This window comes from Cucumis melo, chromosome 1, assembly GCF_025177605.1.
Source record: "Cucumis melo cultivar AY chromosome 1, USDA_Cmelo_AY_1.0, whole genome shotgun sequence".
Lineage (NCBI taxonomy): Eukaryota > Viridiplantae > Streptophyta > Magnoliopsida > Cucurbitales > Cucurbitaceae > Cucumis > Cucumis melo.
The window spans coordinates 16,359,524-16,385,816 of NC_066857.1; the positions used below are offsets into that span (position 1 = coordinate 16,359,524).

The window sequence follows — 26,293 nt, forward strand, 5'->3', positions numbered from 1 at the left end:
GTAAGAGATTCTCCTACTAGATATTCGAGCTAGCATGTAACTTCTCCATTATGCATCAATGTAGGTAAGATACATAAGGGATTGATGTTGATGACTGATGTTTATGATTGATATCATGTTGACGATGATGATTGATTTACATTGATGATGATGCATGATATATTAATCGCATGATATATTAATCACATGATTAAAGACGTTATGATTAATATTCATGTCATGTTTATAGTGTTTATGATATGCTACATGATATAGATGAGTGTTCCGTTAACTTTGTCTATTAGGGTCAATACCCGCATGGGTGTCCTTCTGGACCATCACCTTTTTATGACTGTGTGGTTTGACAAAACCACCAGTCTATCATGATATGTTATGTTTATGAGTGGTCCAACAGAGTCACTTACAACTCGATTGTCTTAGGTGTTCCCTCGAGTTCACTAAAGACTAGTTTCTCTTAGGTGTTTCTTCAGGTTTACCGAAGACCAGTTTTGTCCTAGGTGTTTTTTTGTATTCACCGAAGACCATATGTGTTCCTGTGGGATCATTAAATTACGTGTTCAGAAGCACGCCGGTTTAGGGGTAATTCTTTACATGACCCTAATGGAAAGTTAACAGGCACCTTACGGGACTAGTAGTAGGTCCCCTACTGGGTATATGTTTATATTCACTCTTTCTATGTTTAACTTTTCAGCCAGAGATAGAAGTAGAGGAAGCTAGCGACTGACAAGAAGTGACTATGACTTGCCATAGGGAAACATTTTGTTGCTTCCACTTTCAATTTTGATTTTAGTATTTTTGTATTATTGAATTTTAATCAAACTTTTGAGTTATTCCTATGATTATTTTTCTTTAAAAATTAGATAGGGGCCGAACTAGGATTTTATTTTCTAGATTTTAATTCTATATACTTTTATTTATGATTTATAAATGAGTATTTAAGGTTTTCAATACAAGTTTAGCGTTATCTTCGATTTTGTAACAGAAAGTCTTTATTTATTTTTAATAGTAATGACCTCAACTTAGTATAAAGAGTTGGTCGTTACAATATGAGTGGTCGTTTAATAACAATTATGTGATCGTTCATAAAAAGTTAGGCAATGCACTTTGACGAACTAAATGAACCCTACCCACGCTAGCTCAACGAAACAGAAAAAAGCAACATACATTAGAGGATAAGAGCAACATACTTTTCAAGACCTGAGAGTGATGGAAAATGTTGAGAAATAGCTGGCAAAATTGTGGCAAAAAGCTAAGAAGAAGGTCGAAAAAGAGAGATGATGAGAGAAGAAGAGATACGATTGCAAAAGAGAAAGATATGAGAAGAAGGGAAACAACTCAAATATGAAGGGGAAAAATCTCTTTTTAAAATTGGGGTATGGTATTTCACAAAGGGCAAAAAAATCAATATATGACAATAAAGTTTGTATGAATGAGCGAGTCATAGAAAAGTTTTTTATTATCAGGTCCTTTTGTAAAATTTACTAATATTATCGTGGTTTTTATCTTTTTTTTTTTTTACCTAAACAATTCAATTTTTAACCAATGTAAAAATAAAAACAAATTTTTAAAAGATATCTTTTTAGTTTTCAAAACTTTCGCTTAAGCTTTAAGGAAGCTCTTGAGAAGTAGATACAACATAGACAAATGGATGGCAAAAAACACAATAATTGTAAACATTGAATGAGTTTTTTTTTTGAAAAAAATAAATAAAAGTAAAGGGTTACAAAGAAAGTTCTAAAAAAGATATTTTTCACACTTAAAAAAGAAATGTCATTTTGTCCTAACACTTCTAGATTTATTCAATTTTACTATTTGAATTTTTAAATATTTCATTTTCATATTCATACTTTCAATAAATCTTTATATAAATATAATTTTAAGAGTTAGAAACTAACTTTGATGTTATTACCATGATGATTCACTTTGGTTCGAAAGAAGTGTTTTAGGTTGAAATTGAAAACAAAGTTAGAAAAGAAAGGAAAGAAGTTTACTGGTAATAAGGGTCCCACTAAGCTATAATTTGATGATTTAGCAATATTCAACAATATATTATAAGATTATGTTTTTTTCTTAAGTTCGCTATTCTTTTTCTCAATGGTTCATTATTGGTGGAAAAAAAAAGAATAAAAATATAAACCTTACAAGATATATATCATGTCAACGATAGCTGAACTAAATTTGCAATTAAAAAAAGATATATTTTAAATAATAAAGTTCGTTAGATATATGTCAATAACTTGTTAAATTGACATTTGGTAACTTTCTATGCTTATCTAGGTTTTGCATTTCTTTTAGGAAAATTGCATCAGATGACAAAAAAAATTTAGAAAAAGTAGTCCATAACACTTTTTTTCTACAGATTGCAAATATGACAAGTAATCAGATATATCAGACGACTATAAGAGGGCTATCAGAGAGTTGTTGCAATTTAGAAAATGTAATAATACAGACACTATTATCATAAATTTTTTTGCTATTTTTGCAAACGTTTTTTTTTTTTTATCAATGGGTTATGTAAAAATACATCTTCCGATGCCCTTAAATTTTAAATAACTTTTTACATTGAAATTTGCTAGGTCACGATGGTTTCAGGGAGACATCTTGGATTGCACATCTATTGTTTATAGCTTGCTTAATTGTATATAGCCTAAATTAATAGGTGTATAGTGGCCTAAGTTTTTCTAGTTTTTACATGAATAATTTAATAGAATTTTATTTTACACTAATCTAGCTCAATTACCTTATCGATCCTACATTTTGTAGGAGAAAACAAATGATATAAGTGTATGAACAAGAAAATTTGTACAATACATATTCTTATATAGCCAATAATATATGGGGTCTTTTCAAAAATATAAAAAAGCGATAAAATATTTACAATCTATAGAACAATTTCAAAAATGAAAAAAGCTTAAAGACCCACCGTGTAAAATACCAAAAATGTCTCGTCAAAAATTCACATAATATATTTGCGATCGTTTAGATTTGGTTATTGTTTGGTAAACGATCATTTAGATATGACTACAATTTATCTTTTCAATTCCATCGTTTAATTTTGTTATACAATCGTTTAATTTGGTTATCGTTTAGATTTGGGGATCCAAATCTAAATGAAAAAATTTGGTACACGATTTTTTTAATTCTTTTGGAATCATTTAGATTTCTCGATTTTTTTTTTTACACGATTGTTTACATTTGGCTACTCCAATCCAAATGATATTTTTTCAAGATTCTTTATATACGATTTTTTATTTTTTTTACACGATCATTTAAATTTGGTTACACGATCGTTTAGATTTGATTACACTATCGTTAAATTACTTTTTTCAAAATTTGGTACACGATTTTTTTAATTCTTTTGGTACACGATCGTTTATATTTATCTAAACGATGATTTGTGTTTTTTACACGATTGTTTATATTTTTTTTACATGATTGTTTACTTTTTTTACACGATCATTTACATTTGGCTATTCCAATTCAAATGATTTTATTTTCAAGACTTTTTATACACGATCTTTTTTTTTTTTACACAATCGTTTATTTTTTTTAAACGATCGTTTACATTTTGCAACTCCAATCTAAAAGATTTTTTTTCAAGATTCTTTATACACATTCTTTTATTTTTTTACACGATCGTTTACATTTGGCTACTACAATCTAAATGATTTTTTTTCAAGATTCTTTATACACGATCTTTTATTTTTTTACATGATTGTTTACATTTGGCTACTCCAATTCAAATGATTTTTTTCAAAATTATTTATACATGATCTTTTAGATTTTGCTATTTTTTGTACACAATCATTTTGATTTAGTTAACCAAATGTAAACGACGTAAAAAAAAAAAGAAAAGAAGAAAGACGATGGAAAGAAATCGCAGCTTTGAATTATATTTAGTATACAACAGAAGTTGGGGAAACTTGAACTACCAACTTCGTGCTTGACATGTAGATATGTCTATGCTCTTTATGTTTAAATTATGTAATATTGAGAATCTTTTTTAATATAACCCTGGGAATCTTACTCATGTTTTTTTTTCATTTAAATTTTTTTATTAAAGCTATTATAAATTTTAAGATAGTATATTATGATATTTCTAAATTTATTATTCATTTTCCATGCATTACGATGTGAATATAAAAAGAATATAAATATGAAAATATTGAAATGACTGTTCTAATTTTATAAAGTTAAGTTAAAACTATAATTTTTTCGTGTGTGATTTTTCGTGCATCGCACACGTTGTTTACTAGTATTTAAAAAATAACATAACACACATATCATATTAATTGGTTATTGTATCTCAATTTATATGCATTATTGTATATATGAAGGGGTATATATAAAATAAAATTTGAATTCTTGAAAAAAGCGAGCGCGTGAGTTACACGCGCGTCTCTCAACATTTCCAATTTCAACGCTCGAGCAATCGGCGACAGGAGGTGCGCGGGGGCGTTTTTCCGACGAAATCATCTGATTCAATCGCTGGGTTTTGTAGGGTTATCATTGTTTTCATCAGACTTCATCTTTATTATCGATTGGATTGGTTTTTTGGGATGATTTCAATCGTTTTTCGATTCAGTTGAAGGCCGTCAGACTGGTTTTTTTTGTCAGGGATATCTCTGTCGTTGCCTCGGATCTTAAGCACGTTTTGTTTCGTTGTGTGGATTAACGCTTTTGGTTTCTGATTTGAATGGTTTATTGTGCCGATTATATGTGTTTACATTCAAATTTGGGTTTTGGTCAATTAGTTCATTTGATTGAGGTATGATTCTGATCGGAAATCGGTGCGTTTGAATTTTGTGGAGGAATCGTCACTATTCTTGTAGTTTTCATTGTAAGACGATGTCTATCAATGGAGATTTATTGGTCGGCAATGCGTCAAAAGCTCGTAAACGTGCGTTGGTCGGACTGTAGAAGGTACACGAGGTGGCGGCAAAAGAACGGAGGATGAATGACCTAGGTGCGGTTCAGATACCGCTGAACCGGCCGACTCAGAAAGACCGGTCAAATGCGCTGAAAGTTCGTAACGCTGATTCTGCGATGGACGGGCTGAACGTCGTTGGGCCTGGTTTAATTGGGCCTGCTGTTGATTCGAAAGAATTAAGTGGGTCTACGGTGGCTGGGCGGAGGGACGATGGGCTGGGTTCTTTTGGGCCGCGAATTGAATCTGCAAATTTGTTGAATCATGGAGGAGAAGAGTCGAACACAGCAGCTGGTTGCATTTCTAAAAATCAAAGTGCAAATGTTAATAATTTTGTTAAGAATGATCTTAACAAACAGTCGACTGATTCTAAATCCACATGGGCTTCGCTATTTGGGACATCTTCTGAAGGATCCCTTCTATATACTCTGCCCAAAGCTATTGGGGATAAAATTGTTGTCATCCCACTAGAAGAGGTTATCGATCAAGGAATTAGAGTGTGGGAAAATTCCTTGGTAGGTCAACTGATAGATGCCAAGTTACCTTATGCCGTTATTCAGTGTCTGGTTGAGAAAATTTGGGGGAAGATTGAAATGTCCATTATCACTATTTTGGAAAACGATCTCATATGCTTTCAATTTAGACGGCCAAAATCAGTGGAGTGGATTCTATCGCGTGGACCATGACATCTCGATGGCAAGCCTATGCTACTCAGAAAATGGACTCCAAGTATTGTTCCTGAATCCTTTGTATTTAATTCAGTTTCGGTTTGGATTAGATTGGGGAAAATACCTATGAAGTTATGGACAGAAGCTGGGTTGGCTGTTGTAGCGAGTGTTGTGGGGAAACCTATATCTTTAGATTTGGCTAATAAGAAGCGTCATAGGCTCTCATATGCTCGTGTTTGTATTGAATTAGAGGGAGGGTCAAATATGCCTGCTGAAATTACTGTTAGTCTCAGAGGAGTGGATTTTAATGTTTCGGTTAATTATGAGTGGAAACCACGGAAGTGTAATTTGTGTTGTGCCTTTGGGCATTCTGGTAGTAAGTGTTCTAGAAGTGTGGAGAGTAAAACCATACAGGAGGAGGTTGTGCACAAGGGGGATGGATTAGACAGTGAACCTTGTGGGGAAGTTGTTCTTGAATCGTTCAAACAATTAGAGGAAGGTAAAATTAGGAGCTCTCCTAATAGACATAACAGCCAAGTGGAGAAGGGGGTGGGTAAAAGTGATGATTTTACCCTTGTAACTCGTAAGAAGAGTGAGTTAGTCTCTGTTAGAGATCGTGGAAAGAGTATGGAGGTGATTATGCCAAACTCTTTTGGTAGTCTCTTGGAGGTGGGTGACGCTGACAAGTGGGTACTATCTATAATAGAGGGTTCACCGCCACCCTTACAGGTTGATGAAGATACTGATGTTCTAAGTGGTGTTAGTTCTTCTATTGGTCCTAAAGGATTACCTACACTTAATAATTCTCATGATTAGTTGGTGCTCTTGGAATGTACGTGGTTTAAACCACTAGATGAAGAGTAAGGCAGTTGTTGATTTTCTGGGGTCTTCCTCTATGGGGTTTTGTTGCCTCTTGGAGACTAGAGTTCGAGAAGGTAATTTTGCTTCTGTTTCTAGAAGGTTTGGTAACTCTTGGGATTACTCTTGTAGCTACAGTAATAGTGGTGTTGGTCGAATTTGGGTGATGTGGAAGAAGAATCGTTTTTCTTTCTCTACTCATGTGATGGATGAGCAGTTTGTTACAGGTACGTTAACAGATCTTTTATCCGGTGTTTGTGTGGAGGTGTTCTGTGTTTATGCCTCTAATAGTAATATTGAGAGACGTTTATTATGGCGTCGGTTAGTTGAGATTACTTCTGCTTGGTCTAACCCAGGGGTTGTCATGGGAGATTTTAATGCTATTAGAGTTCATTCTGAAGCATTTGGGGGATCTCCTATTCAGGGTGAGATGGAGGATTTTGATCTAGCTATTCGTGATGCTGATTTAATAGAGCCTTCGGTGCAGGGGAACTGGTTTACTTGGACTAGTAAAGTTCATGGGTCTGGGATGTTGCGTCGTCTGGATCGTGTTTTAGTGAATGATGATTAGTTATCTGCATCGCCTACTATGTTGGTTAATGTGCTTCCATGGGGTATTTCTGATCATTCTCCTATTTTATTTTATCCTAGCTTTCAGCTAAATAGCAAAGTGATGTCTTTTCAGTTCTTCAATCATTGGGTGGAGGATCCATCCTTTATTGAGGTGGTTGCTAGGATGTGGAGTAGTCATGAGGGTGTCTCTCCGCTAGTAAGCCTTATGAGAAACCTTCATCATCTCAAACCTATCCTCCATAGACGGTTTGGTAGACACATCAAGAGTCTTAGTGAGGAGATGCGCATTGCTAAGGAGGCCATGGATATAGCTCAGAGAGAGGTAGAACGTAACCCAATGTCAGATGTTTTGAGTCGCCAAGCAAGCCTTGCTACTGAGACTTTCTGGACAGCAGTTAGATTGGAAGAAGCCTCGCTTCGGCAGAAATCCAGAATTCGATGGTTAAAACTTGGTGATTAGAATACGGCTTTTTTCCATCGATCCGTCCGCTCTCGTATGAGTCGTAATTCACTACTTTCTCTAGTTGATTCCGATGGATCCAGGGTGTCTTCACATGATGGGGTGGCTCAGATGGCAGTTAATTATTTTAGTAACAGTTTGGGGTCCCAGGAAATTGGCTATAGAGAATTGTCCCTAGTAATTGATGATATTGTTCAGTTTTAGTGGTCTGGGGAGTGTTGTCAGGCGTTACAGTTACTTATTAGTCGGGAGGAAGTTAGGAGGGTCTTATTCTCTATGGATAGTGGAAAGGCTCCTGGTTCTGATGGGTTCTCTGTAGGTTTCTTCAAAGGTGCCTGGTTTGTGGTTGGGGAAGATTTTTGTGATGCGGTTTTACATTTCTTTGAGACCTGTTATCTTCCAGTAGGAGTTAATGCTACTGCTATTACCCTCATTCCTAAACATAATGGGGCTAAGCGTTTGGAGGACTTTCGACCTATTTCTTGTTGTAATGTGTTATATAAATGCATTTCTAAAATTTTGGTTGATAGACTTCATGTGTGGCTTCCTTCTTTTATCAGTAGTAACCAGTCTGCTTTTATACTTGGGAGGAGTATTATCGAGAACATCTTGCTTTGTCAGGAACTGGTAGGAGGTTATCATCTTAATTCTGGTAAACCTCGATGTACTTTGAAAGTTGATCTTCAAAAAGCATATGACTCTGTTAATTGGAATTTTCTGTTTGGTTTGCTGATTGCTATTGGCACTCCTTTGAAGTTTGTGAGTTGGATTAGGACCTGTGTTACTTCCCCTATGTTCTCTATTATGATTAATGGCTCGCTGGAGGGGGTTTTTCATGGCAGGAAGGATGTAAGACAAGGTAATCCTTTATCTCCTTTTCTTTTTGTTATGGTGATGGAAGTTCTTTCTCGTATGTTAAACAAGATTCCTCAGAGTTTTCAATTTCACCATCGTTGTGAAAAGGTGAAGTTAACTCATCTGACCTTCGCCGATGACCTTATGATATTTTGTGCTGCTGATGAGCCCTCTATCAGATTTATTCGAGAATGTCTTCAGAAGTTTGGTGAGCTTTCAGGTTTGTTTGCAAATCCTAGGAAAAGCTTTATTTTTGTTGCAGGAGTTAATAATGAGAATGCTTCTCAACTGGCTGCTTGTATGGGTTTTGTCCGTGGAAATCTCCCTGTTCGTTATCTTGGGCTTCCTCTTCTTACTGGTCGGTTACGTTCTAATGATTGTGCTCCTATGATTCAGCGTATCACTAGCCGGATTCGATCTTGGATTGCTCGAGTTCTTTCGTTTGCTGGTAGACTGCAGCTTGTTTGTTCTGTGCTTCGCAGCCTTCAAGTTTACTGGGCTAGTGTGTTTGTTCTTCCTGCGTATGTGCATAATGAGGTGGACAAAATTCTCAGATCTTATCTTTGGAGGGGTAAGGAGGAAGGTAGAAGGTATAAAGGTGGCGTGGGTGGATGTGTGTCTACCCTTTGAGGAGGGCGGTCTTGATATTCGAGATGGCCCTTCTTGGAATATTGCGAGTACTTTGAAGATTTTGTGGCTTATGTTGACAAGTTTGGGTTCTCTTTGGGTGGCTTGGGTGGAGGCTTATATACTAAAGGGGAGGTCATTGTGGGATGTGGATAGTAGAGTGGGTCGTTCTTGGTGTCTTCGGGCGATCTTACGTAAGCGAGAGAAGTTGAAGCATCATGTGAGGATGAAGGTGGGAAATGGCAATAGATGTAGAGTTTGGCTTGATCCGTGGTTGCAGGGGGTGCTATTCTGGAGCAGGTTGGGGAGAGAGTGCTTTATGATGCAGCAAGCCGGAGGGAGGCTAGACTTTCTGACTTTATTGGCTCAAATGGAGAATGGCTTTGGTCGCGAGTTTTTTTGGAATTAATTAACTTATGGGACAGGGTTCAGGAGGTTAGTCCGTGTCTCAGTGTCAGTGATAGTTGGGTCTGGGTTCCTGGTCGTCAGGGTGGTTTCTCTATTGCAAGTGCATGGAAAGCTATTCGTCCTAGGGGTGGTCGGGTTCTTTGGGATGGTTTATTGTGGGGTGGGAGAAATATCCCAAAACATTCCTTTTGTGCGTGGTTGGCCATTAAAGATAGGTTGGGCACTAGAGATAGATTGCATAGGTGGGATAGTTCGGTACCGATGTGGTGCATTCTATGTCGGGGGGGTGTGGAGTCTCGCGATCACTTATTCTTTTCGTGTCCATTTGGGGGGGGGGGGGGATGTTTGGTCTAGGGTTCTTCGGATCATGGCTTCCTCACATAGGATTGGGCATTGGGGGGTTGAGTTGTCTTGGATTTGTCATCAGGGTATTGGGAAGGGTGTGAGGAGTAAGTTGTGGCGCGTTCTTTGATGCGCAACTATCTATTTTATTTGGAACGAGCGGAATCATCGGCTACATGGTGGTCAGGCTCGTGATCATATTGTCCTTTTCCATCTTATTTGTACATGGTTTCATGCTCGTGCTGGCTCTTGGCGTGAGGATGCTGATCTTCCTTTTTAACTTGTTCTTTTGTTTGGTTTTCCTGCTTGTCCCCGGGCTGTGGGGTTTTATACATTTATATGTTATGTTGAACTTCCCTATTCGATAGGACTATGTTGAGCTTGTGGTCTTTTTGTCCTTTGTTACTTTGTTGTTTTTTGGTACGTACTTTTGTTATGTTTAGAGGCTATCTTTGTTATGTTAGCATTTTATGCTTTGTTGCCTTGACCTCAGGCTGTGAGGTCCCCTTGTTATTGTATAATAAAATTACCTTTTCAAAAAAAAAAAATATATAAACTAATTTACATAACAGTCAATTGAAATTCCTTGAGGACTGTATGTAATAAATATATGCATTGTTATATATATATGAAGTGGTATATGTCTAAAATAAATATTTCGGAATATAACATTAAACGTTCTAGGAATACTACGATTTAAAGGAGTACGGAAAAATATAATGAATTGCGGAAGACAATTAACCGATGCATGAGGAGAACGAAATGACGAAATAAATTGAGATTCTGTGAATAATGGAATCGGAAACGGTGATGGACGAAATATAAGGAGATGGAGAATGAAACTGGATGAAATTGGTGAAGAAATTCAAAAACTTTCTGACGGAGGATGTACCAGAATTGGTGAAAAAATTGGATAAATTGTAGGTAACGGATGTAACAGAGAAGAATGACTGTTGACGACGGAAATGAGGACGTAAGAATTATGTGGCTGATGAATAATTAAGAAAGAGAATTTTGGAAATTATTTCTATATTCAAAGATATATTATTTGATGATAATTTAAAATAAATTATATAAGGTAACATTTTTCTATTAATAATTAATATTTTACATTAATTAATATCATAATTAAGAATGTTATAATTTACCTAAGCCAAAATATACTTCTTAATTTCGAATTACCTATATAATTAATGTTAATCATAAGGTTAAAATTGTCTTACAAATATATGAATTCCTAATTAAGTAAAAAAAAAATCTTATTTTAGTATATTTATGAAATTTCATAATCAAATTATGTATTTTCTCTAAATTTTTTAACATTGTCCAAAAAAGGAGTGGACTATTATAACTCATTCCACTCCTGTTCTAAACATTTTTAGTGTATTACATCGTTTCCCTAAAATGTTAAAATGCTTAAAACATAATAATAAATAAATAAATTAATTAAAATATAGAAAAGTACGATGGACAATAAATCATTATAGACTAATATTTTGTATCTATCTACATAAATTAAGATGTTTTATTATATTAATCAAATTTTGGTACATATATAAATATTTTCGAACTCGACATTTGTGTAAATCCACGTATAAGTTTTTCTGTCAATCTTTTGAAAAAAATAATACAATTATCAAATGATAATAGTAATTGCGGCGGTGGAAGGTGGAATATAAATGGTAACATTAGAATCGTATTACGACCGCTAGTCCTTGTAGCTGCAGCAGTTCCATTTTCAAATAAAAAAAAGAAAAAGAAGGATTTTTGTCTTCGTCTCCGGTCTCCCTCTATTCTCAAATAGGTCAAACTTTAATCCTCAATTTGCTTACCTAATGACTTCCGTCTCCAACATTTTCCCATCCTTATCTTCCCCTTTATATCCTCCTGTCCTCAATTTTCCCCACAACCGTTGTTTTTTTCTTTTGCTTTTGCACTCATTGAATTGGAAGAAGATATGGAAAATGTGGTTGATGTTTTGATTGTGGGAGCTGGAATATGTGGTCTCACTACTGCATTGGGACTTCACAGGTGAACCCACCTTGTAATTTCTTTGTGTGAATCTGAATCGATGGTTTCTCAGTTTTCTTCTTGATGCTTATGATTTCACTTTCTATCGTGTAGATTGGGTATCCGAAGCTTGGTTTTGGAGTCGTCGGATGATTTGAGAGTCACTGGATATGCCTTGTCCTTATGGACGAATGGTTGGAAGGCGTTGGATGCCGTTGGAATTGGTGATTCACTTAGGCAAAACCATGACCAACTTGACGGGTAATCATACACCATCCAGCCTTCAATGCTCTTTTCTTTCCTTTTTGGATTCATGGTGTTTGTTCTTATGCCAGTATGAAAACTTCGAGTGAGTGTGGGAGAACTGAACTGACCGACTACTTGATTTTCTTAAATGGACTTAACTTCCAAATTCCAATTATTCTTGTGTTCATTTATTCTCGCACCAGAATTTTCTTTCTAAGTTGATTTCTTACAGTTATTGTACTTTTTGTTCATAGCTTTACATCAATGTTTGGAAGCTATGTTAATTGTGAATTCAAAAGACAGTGATCGTGATGATCTCACAGATGAAAAATCAAGGGACCTCATGTCTTCAGTAAGACATATGAGCTACCTCTCTCATTGTCAAATAAAACCCTGTAATGGTTCTGTGTAGCAGTATTGATCATTATTGATAGGATTACAAACAATTCCAACAAAATTTTAAGATCTTTGGGTAGTTATACTAAGTTGAACTTTGTTACACATCAATTTTCATTCCAATTTTTCATATATAATTTTAAATTTTCTAGTTATATACGGAGAATTTACAACAGAAATAGCTGTAACCTGTTATATAATGTCAATTATCTTCGTTTTCTGCAATGTAACAACTGTTTTCTGTCAAGGATTGTGGCTCTGATTTCTAACATCGTTGTTAATTGTCTTTAACACAATGCAGGATTATTACTTCATCAATGATTTCAGGGGATAAAACATCAGAGCTTTTGTTTTCAGCCCCAGAAGAAGGGTCAGTTAGGCATTTTTTTTCGATTTTATAACTGGAAGGGTATAATTATTCTGCTTGATTGCTGTTTGGTTGAGATCTATGAGCTTGTTTTGATGGGCAGTGGAGTCCGTTGTGTGAGAAGAAAGTTTTTGCTGGAATGTCTGGCCAAGGCACTTCCAAGTGGAACCATCAAATTCTCCTCCAAGGTAGTTGCCATTGAGGAGTCTGGTTTGCTTAAACTTGTGCATCTTGCTGATGGAACCTCAATCAAGACTAAGGTAAATTGTGTCTCCTCTCTTCTCTTATTTCTCAGATATGATCTATCTTCTCTATTGATTTGCATTATTTAAATACTACTTGGTTTGATTGAAAAGGTGCTAATTGGATGTGATGGGGTTAAATCAGTGGTGGCAAAATGGCTAGGCTTCAAGGCACCAGCCTTCACAGGGAGATGTGCTGTGAGAGGTTGTTTACAGCGTGAGTCCAACCATAATTTTGGACGAAAAGTGAGCCTATATGCTGGTGAGGGAGTTCGAGCGGGTATCATTCCTTGTGATGATAAGACTCTTTATTGGTTTTTCTCTTGGACCCCCTCAGCTGACGGTGAGTCCACAATGATTAAGATCACGTAGACCCAAAAGCTACCAATTTAACTTTAAGTATAGCTATATCTAATCATTTGTATATTCAATCTTTAACACTCCCTCCACGTATGAGTTCTGATTTTAACTTTGTTCAGGATGTTAATTATCAGTGTATAGAAAATTAGATCAAATGCTATTGAGATTTAAAATTGACTTAAAATACAATTAAGGTCCTTTTATTTTACTTTAGTCTTACACTTTTAATTGTCTGAATTTTGTCTCCATAATTTCGGTAATCTTAAAAGTAATCCTCATCCTTGAGTTGGATCCAATATATATTTTCCCAATACTGACAAAACTAGAAAAGCAAATATGTCTATTAATTATTTTTCTTCGTGTTGTCTCTTGCCCCACAGTGAAGGAAATGAAAAGGAATCCAGTAAAACTGAAACAACTTGTGTTAAGCAAGCTTGGAGAGATACCTGAGGCAGCAAGGGCTGTGATAGAAGAAACTGATGTGAGTTGTTTTCAACCAGCACCATTGCAATACAGACCTCCATGGGAGCTCATGTTGGGCAACATTGTGAAAGGCAATGTGTGTGTGGCTGGTGATGCATTGCACCCTATGACTCCAGACTTAGGCCAAGGTGGGTGTGCTGCTTTGGAAGATGCAGTAATTTTAGCCAGATGTGTTGCAGAAGCCCTGCTGAAGAAACCAAGCAGCCAGGAGGGGGAGAAGGCAGAAAGAGAGCAGCAAGTGCAGGTTGAGATGGGGCTGAAGAAGTATGCGTCAGAGAGGAAATGGAGGAGCATCGAGCTGATCGGTACAGCTTATATGGTGGGTAGGATACAACAGAGCAGTGGGGTGTTTGCTAAGTTTATTAGGGATAAAATTTTGTCTAAGTTTCTGGTTGGACTCTTACTTAGAAATGCAAAATTTGACTGTGGGAAACTGACCTCTTCTTTTTTAAGGTAACGACTCTCGTTGTCACTGCTTTTCTTTTGGGAAAAATTTTAGTGTGTTGGTAAGTTAGCATAATGGCAAGTGCTGAAGTTTGCTGGTGTGCAAATATATAGAAAGAAAGATAGTAACCTCGTTGATCATCTTTGTTGTAAGATAGTTGCCTTTTGGAAATTTTTTAATAAAACAATGGCAGGTGAAGCTCTTGTTTGTGAGGAGATTTTGATAAACAAATTACACAAATTAAATACTTGTCCTTTGGTTTTAAAATTTATCTTTTAGTGCTTCTCTGAGTATGTTTTCACAACTTGACCCTTGGTTGACCAACAACTAGATAGATTTATTAAACGGTTGACCTTTGCTAGTGTTGATGTCACCCTCACTATTTAACGATCACCATTGTTTAGGTTAAGAATCATTTAAAATCTCAAAATTACATGGGATAAGCTATAAAATTTCACCAAAAATATGTATTTTTACCAAATTTATATATGAAATTGCTTTTTTCATATAATTCTATTTAATAATTATTTGGTTTTTTTAAAAATTGTACTTAGTTTCTTTAACTATTCTTAGACTTTCCCAACAAAACTTTTCTACAACCGAACTATTCTTAAAAACTTTATTGACATTGATCTTTTTGTTATGTGAAATACATTATTTGTCCTCAATCTTCAAAAGAGGTTGTTTCTTTTTGTTGTTCCCTTCTTCTCATTACCTCTCTTGTGCCATTGCATCTCTTTTTCTCTTGTCGTCTCTTCTTCGACCTTTGTCCTAATTTTTCGCCACAATTTGTTCCTACACATCTTTCATCATTCTTGTTTTCCAAAAGGTATGCCTATGCTTCTCTTATCCTTTAATGTACATTGATCATTCCATTCCTCTAAGCATGGCTCTAAGGTTTGTTTAGTTCGGTAAAGTACATCGCCTAACCTGTTATGAATGATCACGCAATTGTTATTAAATGATTATCCGTATTTTATCAATTGATCTCTCATGTTTAACTATGTAATGTCCTACATTTTACTATGCAATCTGCCACAATTTATCGAACGATTTCACATCGTTTCTGAATGGCTTCCCACCGTCGATTATGCGATTGCTTAGGTTTTCCATTACATATCATGTCACCTAAATGGGCTTGTGACATGTGCTATTACTGTTTGTCTTCATGTTTTCTTGTATATTAAGCCTGTACAGGTAGATCCTTTGGTGCAAAATACTCATTAATTCACTACATGTTATATCATTTCTAACTTGTAGACCTTTCACATGACCTCCAACATAATTGCTTTGAGACTGGTTTCATTCTCCACCAAATCATATATGAAGATGTGTCTTAACAATTGCTTGAGAAATTAGACAACTATGGGAAATCGCTCAGTAAATTGTGGGAGATCGTTTAGTAAAATGCGAGAGACCGCTTAATAAAATATGATTGATCGTTTATAAAAAGTTAGGCGATGCGCTTAGACGAACTAAATGAACCTTATACCTACGCTCAACGAAACAAAAAAGGCAACATACATTAGAGGATAAGAGCAACATACCTTTCAAGACACGAGAATGATGGAAAGTGTATAAAAATAGTTGGCAAAATGGTAGCAAAAAGATTTGACAAAGGTCGAAAAAGAGAGATGATGAGAGAAGTAGAGATACGATTGGAAAAGAGAAAGATACGAGAAGAAGGGAAACAACTCAAATATGAAGGGGAACGATCTATCTCTTTTTAAAATTGGGATATGATATTTCACAAGGCAAAAAGATCAATATATGACAATAAAGTTTTTAGGAATGAGTGGGCCGTAGAATTTTTTTTATTATCAGGTCATTATGTGAAATTTATGGTTATTATCATGGTTTTCATATTTCTTACCTAAATAATTCAATTTTTAACCAATATAAAAATATAAACAAAATTTCAAAAGATACTTTTTTTTATGTTTTCAAAACTTTGGCTTAAGCTTTGAGGAAGCTCTAGAAAAATAGACACAACATAGAAAAATGGATGGCAAAAAAAAAGAAAAAAGAAAAATAAAATCTGTGAAAGCATTGAACAAGTTTTTTTTTTTAAAAAAACAATAATTAAAAGTAAATGGTTAGGAAGCAAGGTCTAAAAAAGATATTTTTGTTTGTCCTAACACTTTTAGATTTGTTCCATTTTACTAGATGGATTTTCAAATATCTCATTTTCATATATGTACTCCCAATAAAATCTTAACAGTAACAACACAACAATTTTTATACTAAGTTTTCACGTATAGAAAAAAGTCGAATTATTTATAGAAATAACAAAATAAATATTAACACTATAGACTTCTATCAACCTCTATTAATGATAGATTTGTATTAGTCTCTATCATCGAATAGATTTCTATCCATTTCGATTAACAATAGACTTTTAGGAGAGTATAGATTTCTATAAAAAAATGCAAAAAATCTTATTCTAATTTATAAATATTTTGACTAACTTTTCGATATTTAAAATATGGATGTTATTTTTAAAATTTATAGTAAAAACACTATTAGATAACAACTTTTATTATTATTTTTAAATAGCCATACCACCAAATTTAAGAATTATCAGAAAATATTTAGCTTTAAGTTAAATAACTTCCAAAATACCATAATAGTATTAGGGAACGTAAAAAGAAGAAAAGAGTATCCACTTTTCCGCCCGCCACAAAAATGCAATTATTGCAAGAGGCAGCCTACAGTCTCCAATCATTTCTTTCTCCCTCTCTTAACATTTTTTTTTTCTCTCTATAAATCCAAACAGAGCAACTTCTAATTCCCAATCATTTCTTGAATCATCCACACAATTGAATTGTTTACTCTGCCGGAATCATGGAAGAAAAAGGTGATGTTGAAGAGATAGTGATCGTCGGAGCTGGAATCTCAGGTCTCGCCACTGCCTTGGGGCTTCACAGGTTAGGGATTCGAAGCTTAGTATTGGAAACTTCCGATTCTTTGAGAGCCGCTGGTTATGCTTTGACTACATGGAATAACGCTTGGAAGGCTCTCGATGCCTTGGGAGTCGCCGATTCTCTCCGCCTCCGCCACGATCGCCTCGCCGGGTAAATTCTTCTATTCCTAATTGCTTTAATTTCAGAAAAGTTAGTTTGTGTTAATTCGAGACTCCTTTTTGCTTTGTTGATTGTAGAAACGTCACTTTCTCGGCGGTTTCCGGGAAGCCAACTTCGAATTTGCTCTTTACGGGTCACCGGTGAGTTATTTATTTATTGGATCGAGAAGAAATAATTTTTTCAAAATAGAAAGAATGTTATAGTTACAAATAGAGTGATTCAAAATAATTAAATATATATCGATATTTTAAAAATTTACGGATATAGCAAAAATTATCAAAATTTATCGATGGTATCTGAGAGTGATAGACTTTACTGTATTTACAATTTTTAGAAAATGTTTATACTTGATAATTATAAAAAAAAATGACTACAAAAAATTTTCATAAATATAATTGTTATAATATTTACTTCGTGCGTATAACAAAATGAAAAAGCGGTCATTTTTTTATTTTTTTTCAAATCGAGAAAATAGTCAAATCCAAAAAAGTAGCCATTTTTTTAAAAAAAAATTCAAATTGAGAAAATAATCAAATCCAAAATGATGGTGTAGTCAAATGTAAAAGAAAAAATCTTTAAAAAAATAGAGGTGCCAAATCTAAATTTCATGTACTAAAAATTAAAAAAAAATAGTTTAGAATTGACTAAACGATCACTTAAACAAATTTGTACCAAACAATAGTCAAATAAACAATAGCCAAATCTAAATAATCGTATACAAAATATATATTGTTTACAGTGTGGTTGACGGGACTTTTGTGTATTTTTCATTGTGGGTTTGTAGACTTTTTTTGTTTTCGAAATTGTTAATATTTTGACATTCTATTGTATTTTTTAGAAGACCCCTAATTATTCTGATAGATGATGTTATATTGTTCTTATATAATCAAAATAATTCAATTATTTACGAGTACACTACCTACTTTTTGCATTTAAAACATATGTTCTTTTTTTTATATGTATATGTGTGTGAGTGTTGGAATGAATCTATCATGTATCTTAACTAATCTTACGAATCAACTTTATTTCAATACAAAATGTGAAAGAAAATTCGTAGGATTCAAAATTTTAGGTAATTGACCATTGTAAATTGAATTTATTATATTTTATTATATTTCAATATTTTATTAAATACAAATACTAACACCTTGCAGTAGTTTGAGTATTTAATTTAAAACAATAATTTTCATATAAAACACAAATTGCATTTTTTATTTTAATTGTTAGAATATAAGAAGTACGAACATTGAAAAAGAAAATAGGAAGTTTTTCCTGAAAAAGGAATAAAAAAGGAATACTTATTAAAAAGTAGAAATGAGAAATAAGAAACAAAAACAATAACTATGTTTGATTATATTTTTGTTTCTTGATTTCAAAATTTAAGAAACGTTTCTAAAATTAAGAAAAAATAGAAAAACTATTCTTCCAATTTTGTTATTATGTTTCCATTCTCAACTTTGATGATTTTTTTTTTAAATTTTTTAAAAATATATATTTCTTAACTTATTTCTTAATAATAATATAATTGAGTTAAATTTGAATCAACATCATTTAAAAAAAAAAAAAGTAATATTTCAAATCAAATTTTAATATGATTAATAAAAATTATTGTATTATAGTTATTAACTTGGCAAATGAGATTCATTTGATAATGTTAATATTTTATAATTATCATTTTCATATTTGTATGAATTTTATATATATTTTTTATTTTTTTACCTAATTAAATTATATTTAAATTAAAAAAAGCAAAAATGTTTTAAAAAAATAAAAATAAAAAAACGATTATTAAACAAATTTTTGTTTCTGTTACTTAAAAAAAATAAATTATCCAAATGGACTTTAAATGTGTCATGTTTTCATTTTTCAGGTTTCTTTATTTTTTGCTTCAATGACTTTTTATAGATAAAAACCCTTTGGTAATTTTAACAAAGAATTACCAAGCAGATTAGTGACCACGAGACTTTAGCATGTGGTTTAAATCTCCTATCTCTATTATTTTTAATTTCTTTTACTTTTTTAATAAACATTTTTCAAAAGAGAAAAAAACTTAGACTCTACGTCTCTTATCGCACAAAAATAAAAATTATCAAATATTATTCTTAGGAAATTATTTGTGTGTATAAAAAAAGATGTAAACATTTGAAATAGGATACATCTAATCATTCCTCCATTTAAAATGGGAAAAAATAATAAAATTAACGAAATTAATTTTGTTTTTGAAAAATATTATGAATAGAAAAAAATGGAACTGTTTTCACGTAAAAAAGGGACTTAAATGGGTTATAAATGCCATATCATATGGTGTTGCATATATACAAGGGGCTTGCTTGTTCATTTCTTTGTTTTGTTTATAGAGAATAAAAATCACTTTTTTTTCCCCAAAAATAACTATGGTTAACAGAAAATTAAAAAAAACGTAGTTAATTCCAAGGACATCTTAAAAAATAGTAAAATATTAAAATTATTTATACAATATAGTAAAATTTATCAAACTCTTTATAGCTCGTTAAATTTATTTTCCTATATTTATAAATAGTTTCGTCCAATGCGTTATCCACGACAATTTTCCTTAATTTTAAATAGAACATGTCTGTGAGAAAATTAAATTAATGAGCAGAGACCAAGAAGCCAGAACTCTAATGAGAAAGTCATTACTAGAAGCACTGGCAGTGGATCTTCCAAAAGACACGATTAAATATTCCTCAAAGCTCGTTTCCATTGAAGAAGAAGCAGCAGGCTTTCTTAAGCTCCTGCATCTTGCTGATGGAACGATTCTCAAAACCAAGGTAAAATCATATATATGAACAAAACCCCAACTCAAAATAAATAAATAAATAAAATATAGTTATAATGAAAATTTAATAGTGTAAATAATGAGATGTTTAGGTGTTGATTGGATGTGATGGAGTGAACTCTGTGGTGGCTAAGTGGCTTGGCTTGAAGAAGCCTTCTTTGTCAGGAAGAAACGCTACCAGAGGGATCGTAACATACAACGATGGTCATGGATTTGATAATAAGTTCATGTGGTTCTTTAGCAAAGGCCTTCGCTTTGGTGTTATGCCATGTAACTCCAACACTGTTTATTGGTTTGCCACTTGGTGTCCTTCCAAACAAGGTTAGTTACTCTGAACATGATCAACCCCTACAATGTGACGCCTTCAATAACTGTTACACGATAACTTAATGATCATCAAATCTATAAATTTGAAATATCTTTTAAGTTTCTCACTTGTATATCCAAATATATAAAATTGTTCATGTAATAATGGTCAATTCTAATAACCAATTTCATCTACTTGTTAATGCGTTAAACGTCATTCTTATTTCTTAGGCCTCATTCAATTTGTATTTTTAAATTTAACTTATTTCCTTTCCTTTCTTTCTCGTGGTTTTCATATTCTCAAGTAAAATAATTGAATTCTTAACTAAATTTCAAAACAAAAATAAATTTTGAGAAACTTTACTTTTTTTAGTCTTGTTAGATATTATATTAAATTTGTTTTCACCCTGAAATAAGATGAAAGTAGAAAAGTTGGTGATTTAAGAAAATATTAGAATATATAATTTAAGGAGGTTCTGTGTTCAAATACTTGCAACGATATTTCATTCAAAAAAATTTGGAGATGATCAAACAAGTGTTTATTTTATTAATTTTCAAAAACTAAAAACCAACTAGTTCCGATCACAAATATTCTAATAATACTCTTTAAAATTCCCATGTCCTATTCCTGGTATACATCGGGAAACTTGAAGAGGAGGAGATTGAAGAGAACCCAACAAAATTGAAGGAACATATTTTGAGCAAGCTTGGAAAGGTACCTGATCAAGCAAGGGCTGTTGTTGAAGACACCCAAGTTGATGCTTTTGTCTCACTTCCATTGAGATATAGGCGTCCTTGGGAGCTTGTTTGCAATAACTTTTCTCGAGGTAACGTTAGTATTGCAGGTGACGCACTCCACTCGATGACCCCAGATCTTGGCCAAGGTGGTTGTTCTGCATTGGAAGACGGTGTCATTCTCGCCCGTTGTTTAGCGGAAGCTATGTCAAGGAATCCAAATGGTGAAGTAGAAGACAAGGAGGAATATAAGAGAATAGAGAAAGGTTTGGAGAAATATGCAAAAGAGAGGAGATGGAGAAGCATTAAGCTTATAATTGCATCTTATGTGGTTGGCTCAATTCAAGAGAGTAAAGGGAAAGTGATGAACTACTTGAGGGATAATATCTTGGCTGATTCTCTTGTTGGTGTGTTAATGAAGATCTCTGATTTTGATTGTGGGACACTTGGTTGATACATTAACCCACTTTTGTGTATGACTTTGTTTGTTTGTTGTATTCTTTGCTAATTTTTACTTCAATAATATGTGCGTGAGAACCTCGTACTTAATTTTTTTTATTCGATGATATATTACTTAATTAGCTAAGTCATACATGAATTGGCTTTGAATTGATGTAAGATACTTTGTTGTTTTTTTATTTTTGATTTTGATTCATTTTAGTACGTAGATTTTGAAGTTAATACCTAGCTTTAATGATGTATGTATTTTTTTTTTTTCATTATTAGAAAATGGTCTATAAAACTTTCATTTACACCTTTATGTCCGTTATTAATTGAAAATACTTACAAAAACATCAACAAAAGTTTCTTTAGGTTAGAGCATCAAATGTCAACAAAAATGATATATAATGAAATTAATTATGTATGCTCATTACACAATCTTGGTTTTTTAGTTCATCGACGGTTTTTGGCAACTGTTTCGTTATTCATTGAAAATATCTATTTTGGTTGTTATATTTTCAACTTTAGTTTATTATGTCTATATACTTTTAAAATATTCATTTCGATATTATATTTATGGTTTCAAGTTTCAATTTTTAGGGATGTAATGAAAAAATTTGGAAACATTGATACAAACATTTAGTATAATTGTTTTCACCTATTCTTAATGTATAAGATTTTATTGTGTTTTTAGGTTATATTGCAAACTTAGTTTTTATTGTTTTAGATTAATTCTAATTTATTAGGAAAAATTTGCCATTTAACCTTCATCTTATAAGCTTATATTATATCATTCTTTTTTTAAGAAAAAAGTAAAAAAGAGAAGAAATCCATAATTTTGGTTTTGGTTCTCTTCTCCCTTTCACTGGGCTTGTCTTGCTGAGGAGGCAACCTGAAGAAACCCTTGTTCCCATCTCCAATCGCTTTATACTCCAAAATCTCCGGTTTTCTCCATATTACATGTTCAATTTCTTTGAATTATTCATCTGTCTTCTTCTTTTTGTTTCCTCATTCTGATTTTTCTCCACTCAGTTTTTAGTTCTGTGGATTTCATAGAATTTGCGAAGATGACGACGCAAGATGCTGAGATGAAGGAGCTTCCTGCTCCCATTTCTTCTTCTCCTTCAACTTTACAACGTATCATACTTCTATGTTCATTTTTTTTTTCTTTTTTTAATTCTTAGCTTGGTTGATTTTTATTTTTTTTTAACGATTTCTTTCAATCAGATTTGAAAGAGATTGTGTCGCTTCTTGAAACTGGTGCATATGCTCGGGAAGTCCGGCGAATTGTTCGAGCTATTCGTCTGACTATGGCATTGAGACGGAAGTTGAAAGCGTCTGATCTTTCTTCATTTCTCAATTTTGCTCTCCCGCCAGGTTCCGATGTGCACACAAGGTTATCCTCATTTATTCCGAAGGTGATTCCAAATTTAATGGAAATGTGATATTTATCTGCATTGTGTAATTTCCTGCTCTAAAGATTTGTACATAGTTTTTTTTTTTTCATGGTGCGAGTGTTCTGAGTTTTAAATTTTTTGAACAATTGGGTAGGAGGAGGACTACGAAATGGATGTTGACTCAGCAACACAGCCACCTGCAAAACACCCCTTACCCGAGATAGAGATTTTCTGCTATTTGATTTTGCTAATATTTCTGATTGATCAGAAGAAATATGGCGAGGTGATGTATATTATGCATATCTATCAGGGATTTTTCCATTTTGCCAAAATCGCGATTCTGACAAACTTGGTGGATGTCTCAGGCTAAGGCTTGTGCTTCAGCAAGCATTGCCCGATTGAAGAACTTGAATAGGAGAACAGTTGATGTGTTAGCATCTAGGCTTTACTTCTATTACTCACTTAGCTATGAACTCACCGGTGATCTTGCTGAAATCAGAGGGTAGGTTTCCAACTTAAGATTTTAGTAGAGTTATATTAGTTTTCTTTTTTATAGAAACAATTGCTTTCATTGAGGGAAAAAACAAGGATTTACAAAAAAAAAACCCTAGGGAAGCGTTTTCAACTAAGTAAGATATTTCCTAGGAAATAATTCCGAAGTCTTCAAAACCAAAGCCCAAAAGAGAACATGAAACCTCTCACCATGATACACTCTTATTGTTTCTTTCACCCCTCAGATCCCACAATACCCCTGCAAATCAAAGAAAAATGATCCTTCCCTTTGAAATGCGGGTGGAGCTCCTCCCCAAACAATAGAGTTATGTTAGTTAAGCTTTTTGAATTTGTTTGATTTCAGAGTAAAGGAGCACACAACTTTCGTTATTATGTATTGATATTCATTATGTAACATGAACTTTGATTGACAGTAACCTCCTAGCTCTGCATCGGATAGCAACCTTGCGCCATGATGAATTGGGTCAGGTAGTTTTCTTCACTTCTATCAGTGAACACCTTGTTGTGCCTTGTGGTGCCTTATGTATTGGTAACAATGTGATGTAGGAAACCCTCCTCAACCTACTACTTCGCAATTACCTCCATTACAATCTTTATGATCAAGCAGAGAAGTTGAGATCCAAGGCACCCCGATTTGAAGCTCACTCGAACCAACAGGCATGTTTAAGAACTTTAATCCTCTAATATTTATTATTGTTATCTATTTCATATCTTCTGAGGAAAAAAGTATTTGTGGATTTAAGAATGTTTTGTGCAACATTAGGTAGCATTCTTTTCAGTAGAAACGCTTGTAAGTTCTCTATAACAGATGTTACCTGGCTCCTAAAGTAATTAGGCAATGGGATTTTAAGTCTCCGATTTGTCTTGTGTATATGCTTCTGAAGTTCCAAGAATAATTGCAGTTGTTTTGAATGACTATGCATAAGAAGAATTCATGCGTCATATATATATATATATATATATGTTTTGGTTTTGGTTTTGGTTTCTTAGTGATGTATAAACTTCCTCACCTTCGTGTATTAAAACTTTAGAGTTTAGTCAAGTGTCTCATAAAGATTGGTCTGTATTACAGTTCTGTAGGTACCTATTTTACCTCGGCAAAATCAGGACCATTCAGCTGGAATATACTGATGCAAAGGAGTCTCTTCTACAAGCTGCTCGGAAAGCACCTATTGCAGCTCTTCGTTTTCGAGTACAATGCAACAAATGGGCAATCATTGTTCGCTTGCTGTTGGGAGAAATCCCTGAGAGGACTGTTTTCATGCAGAAAGGCATGGAGACGGCTCTGAGGCCATACTTTGAACTCACAAATGTAAGTTCGAGAAGTATTCAGCCATCTGATTTCCTTTAACAAAAATAAAAGTAATTTCGTTTTCCAAAAAGTTAAGGTTCGTGATTGCTTTACTGGGAGAAATTCAATTACCATTCGTACTGCAACATTTCTAGTTGTAGAATACTATTAACATTTATCTCCAAACTTCCCATCACTCCCTCCCCCGTTTTCCCTCTATTCCTCCTTTTCCTCTGTGAAGAAGAAAATAAATAATAAATGAATACACCTTGAATTAGCCTTGCCGTATGAATTATAGTAAAACTCTTATCAATAACAAGTCAGGATAGTGACTATTGAATTTCTATTCTGCTATGTTATATTAATTATCAACAATTTTTCTTTTTCCAGGCTGTGAGAATTGGTGACTTGGAGCTTTTCCGAACTGTTGCTGAGAAGTTCTCTAGTACATTCAGCTCAGATCGAACCAACAATTTGATAGTGAGGCTGCGACATAATGTTATTAGAACTGGCCTTCGCAACATTAGCATATCTTATTCACGCATTTCTCTGGCTGACATTGCTAAAAAACTGAGACTCGACTCTGAAAATCCTATTGCTGATGCTGAGAGTATCGTCTCCAAGGCGACCCGAGATGGAGCAATTGATGCCACAGTTGATCACGGGAACAAATGGATGGTATCCAAGGAGACTGGAGACATCTACTCTACCAATGAGCCTCAAATTGCCTTCAACTCCAGGATTGCTTTCTGCCTGAATATGCATAACGAGGCAGTCCGTGCTCTCAGGTTTCCGCCAAACTCCCACAAAGAAAAAGAAAGTGCCGAGAAAAGGAGAGAACGACAGCAGCAGGAGCAAGAACTTGCTAAGCATATAGCCGAAGAAGACGATGACGACTTTTAACTGATTCTGTGCAAGACTCAACACTAATTACAAGAATCAAGGAGATATACAATTTCATCCAGGTATATTGAGCAGGAAGTTTTTGTTGCATGAGTTCAAACTGCTCTTACCCATTTATTTTACCATGAATCTTTTTATGCTTGTAATGCCGGCTGTTTAATTCATAGAACGTACTTGAGATACCCATCTTCTAAATTGTAACATGAGCTTTTGGATTTTTCATCTGGGGAAAGTGGAGAACTTATGGCACTTTGTAGTTGATATTAATCGGGAAGCCTTTTACATTTGTGCAATGTAGATGACCTGCTGTTAAATGTTCAAACGGCTTACTTAATTAAGGTTTAAGAATGGGATCGAACCTATGCATTATTATATGAACTTTTCTTGTTTCATCTTTTTAAGTCGGGATTTCTTGATTCAATTGTAAAATTTTGTGACGTATGAGAATAGAGAATCCTTTAAAGCACAATAAGGGTGAGAAATTTAAAAACAATGAATATGTTTTTTTGAATGTGTGCTGTTTAGAGACCACGTAGATCCCAATGTAAAAAGGTTCTTCA

At 33.8% G+C, this 26,293-nt stretch overlaps 4 protein-coding genes across 9 annotated transcripts in view; all 4 read left to right on the plus strand.

Annotated features, from left to right (window-relative positions):
* LOC103490273 (monooxygenase 2-like) overlaps nt 1-14,482 on the plus strand; it is a 40,078-nt gene extending 25,596 nt beyond the window's left edge. Inside the window, exon 7 of the mRNA XM_051090290.1 lies at nt 14,276-14,482. The gene's annotated coding sequence lies outside the window, so the exon portion shown is untranslated. The remainder of the gene's footprint in view (nt 1-14,275) is intronic.
* Nucleotides 11,551-14,482, plus strand: LOC103490272 (monooxygenase 2-like). Of its 3 annotated transcripts, none has more exons than XM_051090280.1 (6): nt 11,551-11,749; nt 11,843-11,989; nt 12,672-12,740; nt 12,841-12,997; nt 13,094-13,322; nt 13,720-14,482. In XM_051090280.1, exons 1-6 carry the CDS (start codon nt 11,676-11,678, stop codon nt 14,277-14,279), a joined length of 1,236 nt encoding a protein of 411 aa, XP_050946237.1. In that variant the 5' UTR covers nt 11,551-11,675; the 3' UTR covers nt 14,280-14,482. The 3 variants fall into 3 exon arrangements, with proteins under 3 accessions (XP_050946237.1, XP_050946241.1, XP_050946243.1); XM_051090284.1 differs by having other exon boundaries at nt 11,605-11,749; nt 11,843-12,077; XM_051090286.1 differs by lacking the exons at nt 11,551-11,749; nt 11,843-11,989 and adding an exon at nt 12,283-12,326.
* A 2,423-nt stretch (nt 14,483-16,905) lies between these two features.
* Nucleotides 16,906-21,780, plus strand: LOC103490274 (monooxygenase 2-like). Of its 2 annotated transcripts, none has more exons than XM_008449718.3 (5): nt 16,906-17,341; nt 17,428-17,490; nt 19,971-20,139; nt 20,240-20,468; nt 21,107-21,780. In XM_008449718.3, the coding sequence occupies exons 1-5, from the start codon at nt 17,112-17,114 to the stop codon at nt 21,640-21,642; spliced, it is 1,227 nt and encodes a 408-aa protein (XP_008447940.1). In that variant the 5' UTR covers nt 16,906-17,111; the 3' UTR covers nt 21,643-21,780. The 2 variants fall into 2 exon arrangements, with proteins under 2 accessions (XP_008447940.1, XP_050946267.1); XM_051090310.1 differs by having other exon boundaries at nt 20,012-20,139.
* A 637-nt stretch (nt 21,781-22,417) lies between these two features.
* LOC103490276 (probable 26S proteasome non-ATPase regulatory subunit 3) lies at nt 22,418-26,111 on the plus strand. Of its 3 annotated transcripts, none has more exons than XM_008449720.3 (9): nt 22,418-22,591; nt 22,686-22,766; nt 22,857-23,047; nt 23,181-23,309; nt 23,392-23,528; nt 23,953-24,007; nt 24,086-24,196; nt 24,612-24,851; nt 25,221-26,111. In XM_008449720.3, exons 2-9 carry the CDS (start codon nt 22,697-22,699, stop codon nt 25,731-25,733), a joined length of 1,446 nt encoding a protein of 481 aa, XP_008447942.1. In that variant the 5' UTR covers nt 22,418-22,591; nt 22,686-22,696; the 3' UTR covers nt 25,734-26,111. The 3 variants fall into 3 exon arrangements, with proteins under 3 accessions (XP_008447942.1, XP_016900506.1, XP_008447941.1); XM_017045017.2 differs by having other exon boundaries at nt 22,420-22,573; nt 22,662-22,766; XM_008449719.3 differs by having other exon boundaries at nt 22,421-22,573.
* The last annotated feature ends 182 nt before the right edge of the window (nt 26,112-26,293 follow it).